Source organism: Parasteatoda tepidariorum, chromosome 4, assembly GCF_043381705.1.
Source record: "Parasteatoda tepidariorum isolate YZ-2023 chromosome 4, CAS_Ptep_4.0, whole genome shotgun sequence".
Taxonomy (NCBI): Eukaryota; Metazoa; Arthropoda; class Arachnida; order Araneae; family Theridiidae; genus Parasteatoda; species Parasteatoda tepidariorum.
The window spans coordinates 95,176,206-95,185,192 of record NC_092207.1 but is presented as its reverse complement, the minus strand read 5'-3'; the positions used below and the strand labels follow the sequence as shown (position 1 = coordinate 95,185,192).

At 28.3% G+C, this 8,987-nt stretch overlaps 1 protein-coding gene across 1 annotated transcript in view; it reads left to right on the top strand.

Moving 5' to 3' along the window:
* Positions 1 to 204: 204 nt before the first annotated feature.
* The window catches only part of LOC107441433 (gem-associated protein 5), a 50,713-nt gene continuing 41,930 nt past the window's right edge, over positions 205 to 8,987 (top strand). Inside the window, exons 1-3 of the mRNA XM_043048993.2 lie at positions 205 to 968; positions 4,254 to 4,432; positions 7,185 to 7,302. Coding sequence (XP_042904927.1) covers positions 660 to 968; positions 4,254 to 4,432; positions 7,185 to 7,302 — 606 coding nt within the window. The 5' untranslated portion in view covers positions 205 to 659. The remainder of the gene's footprint in view (positions 969 to 4,253; positions 4,433 to 7,184; positions 7,303 to 8,987) is intronic.

Here is an 8,987-nt window from a genome sequence, read left to right as displayed (position 1 = left end):
ATTTTGATCCTCTGCGGAGGGGAGAGAAACTAACGTAATTCCTAATCTACGATTTGCAAGCGCATAAAACTAACCAATAAAGTTCTCATTTGCATTAGAAAAAATTGCATTCAGTGAATTAGCGAAAATGCTTCTTCAGTTTTATGTAGAAGGATTTAAGCCGCGCATGCATCTACGTTTAAGCAAACGTAAGTAGTCAGAAGTGTTTCAACTGTGCATTTACAGCGCTAGGACGCGTTCGAACAGTAGACTCTGTTTAAACCGTTTTTCCAGTAGTAAGAGAAAACTGTCATTAACATATAAGATTTAAGTAAATAGTTATACTCTTTACATTTAATCAGTTCTACAGACTGAAAATAGTTACCACCAACCAAATCCTATTTTCTTGTGTTTATTAAATTATTTCTTACATGCTGCCGGCATTTTTCAATAAATGAAAAATGCTCTAAAAACAGTAAAAGTAAACTAGGAATTGCAATTATTCCACCAAGAACTTTCGTAAATACATCTTTTTTCGATCTTCATGTGCTGTGCTAAGTGAAAATTCAAATTTAGCTTACTTTCGTAATTGAGTATTTTGAAAAGAATATTTCTATTCATTTTTGTGTGTTAAACCATTAAAAGAAATAAATTTTATCCTGCTTTAATATCTTCGCACAATGTCATCTACTGCTATTATATTACCCTCTATAAACAGAGGGATTTATCGAACTGTAACTCAAAGTTTTTCTGGATTATTTGCATATGCCTCTCGTAACGACGTTTATTTTATCGACACTAAAACTATTCCTCCCACATTCTTAGATTCTCTTTATCTTCAGGATATTCACAGAAGCAAAATTGTCGTTATATCATTTTCTAAATGTGAGGGGGGACCAGATATTCTTGCCACCTGTTGTGAAGATGGAGAACTTAAAGTTTGGGATGTTATAAAGAAGTCTTGTTTAACGAAAGTTGAAACAAAAGGAGTAAGTTTGAACCTAAACATAAAAGTCACACAATTTACTTCTATTAATTCAAGGTTATTGTTTTGTTCTTTTCATAAATCAAATTATTTTAGATCATGTAAATAGAGCTAAATTGGTTTAGCTTCATTAACGTGCAAAATTATTCTAATTTTAAAATTCTAGTCTAAACTCACTATGTGGGACACCTTAAAATATTGATGAAATTTGTAGAATTAGGGATGTAACGAATATTCCATATTCAGCCCTTTTGCAAAATATTTGATTAGCCAAAAATCTGACGACAAATAATTTTTTTCTCCTTATGAATGGATTGAATACCTAAAGAGTAATCTAACATCATATTTTTTACTATACATGATTAGAATTAGTTTTTACACATATTGTTCTAAAACTTGCAAATTAACTAAAATTCTATCACTTTATGCAAACTGCGAGTTTTGTACTGAAATTTTTATTAATTCAGTCAATTTTGTCGTTTTTTTCGGCATTTTTGTTTTAAGAATTTTTTGTGCTTATTTGCTGTTTTTATTATAGTTCATCGTTTTAACGGGGAGCTTCTAATTGACTTAATTCTTTTAACATTACTTTTTTGCTGTACGTGAAGACAGATAACAGACAAAGAAAACTGTGATTTCAATATTAAAGTTATATTTAAAGAACTGAGAAATAACTTTTTAATCAGCTGATTTATAATGAGGCAGTATATTTTTAAAGTGTGTTTCTTATGAATATCATTCTTTTATCACAAGTTTTTTCTAAAAATATGGTATTGTGATAAAGTTAAATTGGGATTTTTAGCTTTGAATTTCTCATTTAAAAATTAAGAACGTGTTTTGTTTTGGTTTCTATCTCTATTTTTCAAGAAACTTCCACGTTTTTAATAAATGTAAGAAGTTTTCCACAAGACTTAATTCTTTTTTTTTTAAGAAAATATCCTAATTGGAAAATTGAGGTGTTCAGATTTAAAATTTTCATTTAAAAATTAGGATTGATTTTTATTTTTTACATTTTGTTTTTGTATATAATTTTTTTGGAACTTTTTATGATAATGAGGCATATTTGAAAGCTTTTCTGATAGTAGGTTCTCTTTTAAAATTTTATGTTTACTTTTTTTAAATATACTTTTTCTTTCGGAAAATATTATTTTTAGTATGTTTTGTTTTGAGAATTGAGAGGATTTTTTCCTTCTTATTTCTCTTTTTTACAACTATATTTATGATCTTTTTTAAATAGCTGTCACTTTTTTTATTATGTTAAATATTTCTAATGGATAACTATTATAGTTTTTTTCTCACTTTACCTTCTACCAATAATATAATTTTGACAGTTTTTTAATAATGTCTAAAACTTATTTATTATGAAAAGTAATATTTATGAATGTTTTTATTTAAAAATAAATAATGTTGCTATTCAATTGCCGAACATTCAGTATTCGTCCGATTTTTTTGGCCGAATATTCGACTATTTGGCCAAATCACTATTCATTACATCTCCAATTTTGATCCATTAATTTTTTTAAAAAATCATCAAAGTAAAGGACCAATAAGAAAAATAAAATTTCTCACATTTTTATGGATTTTGTGTGGTACCTATTCCTAAATAATAAAATAATTTAAAATATTTTTTTACAAGCTTCTTTAATCTTTACCTTATATCTTAACTACTAACAAATAAGCAAAAACTGCAAATTTCTTTTAAAAACAAAGTAATGATGACTTCCTGATGATAAAAAAAAGCAGTTGAAGCTTAAATTTATATTTACTACTCAATTGAAATTACATAAAAATAGGTCTTTTTTTCTTTCTTTTTTTTTCTTTCTTGGTAGTTTGTATTAAGGATCAGTTTGGGCAAATATGAATACTTTTTGACACTTTTTATGTTTTCTTAAAATAATAAAGCTAAGTGTGTTAATGGCTTAGGGTAATTATTTGAATTGTTTCAAAAAAAATAATTGTGTGTAGTCAAAATGGTTATTAAAAAATTTTTTTAATTGAAAACTTATTTAAAACAAAAAATACATTTTTAAAGAAAATAATGCAATTACTGAATTGGATAACATTTGTCTTCCTGTATTGTTTCTGAATTCATAATTCTTATGTGCATCATGAGGTGAATCAAGGTAACCCAACCTTGGGGTATCTCAGTCCACTGTTCTTTTTTCTTTTATTTTTAATAATAACATAAAAAATGACAATATTTCATAAGAAATTATGAATGAGGAGCAATAGTCAATTTGTTTTGTAGAGAACATAAAACTACATAGATAATTTTGATAAAATAAAAATTGAAAACTGGACTAACGAACCTCTTTAAAGAAACAATGAAATTGAAAAAAATGGATAAGTATGACAAGCGAAGCTGACATCTTCGGGGGGTACCAGCTCCGGAAGTTATAAAAGCAAAACCTTTTCTATTGAGAGAGCATGACAAAAAGTCTAAAATTGCTCTCTCTGTACCCCCAAAGGTTTTGCCAAAGTCCAGGAAAAGAATATAATACATAAAGCAAATACAGAAGAATAAAAACAAGACAAATACCAAAAATCCAATAACCAGATAACACAACTCATTGCGAAACATTATGTCTCACAGTCAGTTGTGTCATTTGCTTTATGTATTTTATATTATGTATTATATTCTTTTCAAGGACTTTGGGGTACAGAGAGAGAGCAATTTTAGACTTTTTGTCATGCTCTCTCAATAGATAAGGTTTTGCTTTTATGATTTCCGGAGCTGGTACCCCCTGAAGACGTCAGCTTCGCTTGTCATATTTATCCATTTTTTTTTTCAATTTCATTGTTTCTGTTGTTTCAATTCCTTTCGGATTCACTGCTGCTTAGCAGGATTTTCATAGAAAACATTATTTTTAATAGCTTTTAAAATTTTGAATTCTTTTCTTAACCTTTTAAGAGTTTTTTTTTTTTAAATATTAAAACAGTAAAGATTTTATTATAAGGTAAAATACTATTAAATTCTCTACTTTGTCTTTAAAATTGAGAACAGCTGTCTGTCAAATAAGTAAAAATTGAATCAGGTAAACATTGTTTTTCTACAGGAATTGAAGTTAGAATCTATTTCAAATGTTATAATCTTATATGTAAACAAACATAGTTACCTATGTGTTACACACCTAATTATTTTTCTACTTATAACCGTGTTTTTATTTTACTAAAGGCGTCATATTGCTCATTCAGATATTTTCGTAGATATTCTTTTTCTTATCCACCTACAAGTTCTAATATAATTTAGGGCACCTACTGTTATTTTTATTATCTGCTTATTTTTTAGACAAATGTTCTCGAATGGGTTTATGGTAGCCCCGATACTCTACTCTTTTCACGTGATGGGAACTTTCTCATAAAATGCATAGTGACACGGAGCTCTCATATAAAGATTAGGACTGCTTCTGAATTTAATATCAGTGTGATTTGTGCAAGTCGTACCAATCCAGAATATGTTGCAGCAGGGTAAGTTATTCTTAGGTCACTCTCTAGTATTATGGATGTGTGAAAAATTGTGCAGAAATTTACCTGCTGTATCCTATTATAATCTCCATGGCAGAATCACGGCGGCACTGTCACAGAACGCTACAGAGTTCTTGCAGAAAGAATTTTCCTTTAGAAAGTAAAAAATTTTGATTTCTTTTGTGCAAAAATTTTGGAAATTTTTTTTTCTTTAAAATTATATTTAAAAGATGCCTTTTTCGCTTATCAGAGGAAAAGAAATGTTCTTAATTTTTCAATTCTTATTTGAGAAGAATGAAAAATAAAGAATATTGAAGGAAATTTTTTTTTCTGTAGAAATGTTTGAAAGATTTTTTTCCCTCCACAATTATACTCAAGAGATACCTTTTTCACGCATCAGAGGGGAAGAAATGCTCAGAGAGGAAGAAATGCTGCTGATTTTTTTTAATTCCCTTTCACTTGATTTTATGATTTTTAGTTATTGTTTTTTTTTATGTGATGATGCTTTATGAAATGCGAAAAAAGAAATAATTAGTGTATATTAAAATGTGAGAATATCGCCCATGGTATTAGAGTAAAAAAATATTACATATTCATTTAAAATAAAAAATTAATACATACAATTTTATTCTATCCAAATAGGCTTTTCTTTGCAAATACAACGTTTCTGTTACTTTAAATTTGATTAATAACATGTTTATCAGTTATTATTAAAAGTATCTTGCAGAAAGATATTAGTTCTAGAGAGGTTTGTCGCAGAAAGCCAAATAAATTCTGCCACGGGGATTATAATAACAAAACAAGTGTTTATTGAAGCACAAGACTGTAGATACGGCATGGAGCCAGTGAAAATTACCAAGGCCCAAGACTTTTGAGCGACCCATCAAAAGATCTAAATTATGTATATTTTGCTACAAATTGTAATTTTTTAAAGGTCCCAAAATTAATTTTCTTCCACTGGTTCCATAGGGAGAAAAGAAAATATCATTAAGAATTTGTAAACATGCTTTTGAAAAAAGTCTTTCTTTAATTTTTAAAAAGAATATCTAATAGTGAAACTTTATTTAGGTTTACACATTTTATTCAGCCTATTTTTATTTTATAACCGTTGTTAAACAGCCAACACAATTTTTCGGGTTTACAACTTCTAAAGTTCAACTCCGTAGCCATGTCATTTTGAACCCAATCCAAAGGGAATGAGAACTCCTGGATTAAGTATTGGGAGAAATTTGCCTTCATTGAGGACTTTTAGATGGAACTTTGCGTTACATGGAGAGGAAAAAACCCCAAACCTCTCATGGTTAGCCTGACAGCAAGGGAACTTTAACCCATGATCCTTCTACTAATGAGAATATTTTACGTCAGCACTGTGGTTGGTGTAAGCCGAATGCGGAATTTGTTTCAACTCACCATCACTGGGATTTGAACCCGGTTTACCTCATTGGAAGGCGAACGTTCTATCCCCTGAGACATCACGGCTCTATTCAACTTATTTGTATAATTTATCAAGCATGTGATTCCTCTGCTAATGCATGGAATTCTGCGAATCTCGAGACCGTTGATTTGCGGACTGTCGCCAATCAATAATTTATATTCGGACAAATTTTTCTTGAAGTTCTGCTATTCTAAAATTTAAATTTTATTGCTTATGCAAAATCTTGTGAAGAAGACATTTTATACCATCCTTACCAGTACCCTCTTTCCTTTTTCTAAGTTCTTATTCAAGCGTGATAACGATTGCTTTTAAGCAGATTTGTTTTAGAAAAGCTCAATTTCAGATAAGATTTTAGAAAACTATTTTTTTTTTTTAAATTTCATAGTTACTTCTGCTTGAATTAATGAACTACTGAGGCTAACACAAAGGTATAAAATTGATAACCTTAAAAGTAATTCTGAAATGACAAACATTTGAATGATCGTTTTTTTTAATTTTTTTAAAGTTTAATTTTAATGAGTTGCAAATTCCAATTAGTGACCGAAGAATTATTTTATCAATATTGTATATTTGCCCCCTTTTTTTATTTGGCTATAATTAGATAGAATTTTTAATATGATGTTATGACATGAAAATTTCAACTCCTTCTATACCATTGTAAATCCGTTCTTCAATATTTTTTTTTCTTTCCATTTGCAGTTAACGCAATTGGTTTTTTCATTGTTTTTAAGATTCCAATTTTTTTACGACACAAAATTCAATTTGTGTATTTATTAATCACTTTCAACATGGCGATGCCTCTGTTTTTTCGATCAACTTTTTCTCAGTTATTGCTTCTGTTATCCATGGTTTTTTAAAACCTGACGTTTTCATATGATATTTTGAAGAAATGGGAAATTTGAATTGTATAGGAGTCGTTTGTGTAATTACTTTTTGACACGCTCGTTTTGCTTTAAACTGATCTTTTTTCTTCTTCTGTTATTCCTGTTGATTTTTCACATAAAATTTTTAAACTTTTGAACTTAACTATGATACAGGAAATTCAAATTGCACACCTGAATATCCACTCTTTGACACAATAATTATACTTCTTTTTACTAGTAAATTTTGCAGACACTATAATGGTATTATATCTGTTATTAATGTTGTTCAAGAAAATTTAGTTCTCAAGCTCAAAGCTCATCATGCTGAAATTACAGATATTTCTTTTAGCCATGAATCTTGGAGCCTACTTTAAAATACTGTTATAAAATTGAATGATTTTTTTTAATGTTTTGTTTGGTTTATTTTATGATGTACAAATATTAATAATTTTTGCAGGCACTATAATGGTGTTATATCTGTTATCAATATTGTTCAAGAAAATTTAGTTCACAAGCTCAAAGCCCATCATGCTGAAATTACAGATATTTCTTGGAGCCATGATTTTTCTGACATGGTGAGATACATTATTGCCTATTTAATTTTTGCTGCAAGGAAAATTAATGTATTACTTTTTTAATTTTTAGGACTAAAAATTTTTTTTTTCAGTATAAACTTATTACTTTTCAGCAGTGTAAATTTCAAAGTATACAGTGTTTTCACTACAGCGCGAGAATCTTGCATATTTTTTTCTTTTCTCACATTAAAAAATTATTAACGCGAGAAGTTCGCGCACTCTATTAATCAATTTTAAAATGCTCGAATTTCGGAAAAAATTTCGTCTTCTGCTATTTTGAATGAAATCTGTCATTTTTAAAAAGACATGAAAACAGCTACGACAAGTGTTCAGAAAAAAAAAATTTGTCCTTTATAATAAGTTGTTTAAAGTTAGCTCTTTTTTTAGCTGTTAATGAATTACCTAACTCCCTCATCGACAATTTACAGCAATTTGTAAAAGTTGAAGTCTGTGAAAACTATGCTGGAAGACCTAACAAGAAGAATGAACATGGAAATAACTTCAACGAATTTAACTATTCTATAACAGAAATAGTTGAAAAGCCTATGCTGGCAGATGTAGAGGATAGGAAAGTGTGTGCACAATGCTACAAACTTAATTAGTGATTCCGAATAGTTCAGCATCTGTTGCAAGGTCATTTAGCACCCAAAACCGAATTAAAACAATATGTCATAATAGATTGACTGATGAGCATTTGAGCAACCTAAGGAGAATAGCTGATGAAAAAGAAGATATAGAACATTTTCTATATGATGATGCAGCAGAAATATCCAATGGTTTAGAAATTAGAAGATGTTAAAAGTGTATTATAATTAAAGAAATTTTTTTAAGTCTATTCGTGTTTTTTTAATTTTTAGAAATCTCACTTAACTTTTTGAAATCTCTCCCAGTTTTTAAGAAAGGGTGAGAAATTCTCTTCCATTTTTTTCTGTAATGAAAACACTGGTCTATCATAGGATAATACTTGCTTTCCCATTCTCGTCTATGAAAAAATATTGTTGGTAGAAATTGGGATTTTAATAGATTAATATTTTTTTGAACCCTTTATTAAGTTCCTGTTTAATAAAACATAATGAAGTTAATATTTAGCAACTGTTTAAAAAACAAATGCTTCTTTTTTCTTTTTAATTTTCTGTAAACTGTTGAATAATTAAAATGGTTTTGTTTTACATATCGGGATGCTTTTTTTGTTTTTGTTTTTTTGTTTCTTAGATTTATGTATACTTCATTACTTAAATATGTCCTTAAATATTTGTTCTTTTTATTTGCTTTCATTGTTCCCTCACATAGTTGGAAGGGAATTTTTTTTCTAGTTTCAATTGGATAACAAGCATTCGTGTATCCAAATGAGTTTGAGGGTTAAAGAAGAACTCTTCTTTTCATTATATTTTAATAAGAAATGCATTTTTGATCAGTTTAATTGACTCAGATATTTTATGTCATGTTTCAATTCGTGTGCAATTTTTTATTTCTATAAAAAATTGTTCAAGTTTAATTATTTTATTTACTAAGACTTATCCTGAATTAATTCTACTCTCTCAAGAAATATATACAGATTTATCTTTTAAAATTAGCAATATTTTTTTTTTAAATAAAGTTTTTTTGTTTTGGCATTTAAAATCTTGTTTAATTTTTTAACAATTTCGTGACATGCAAGGCACATCCTTCTTGTGCAAGTAGTAAAT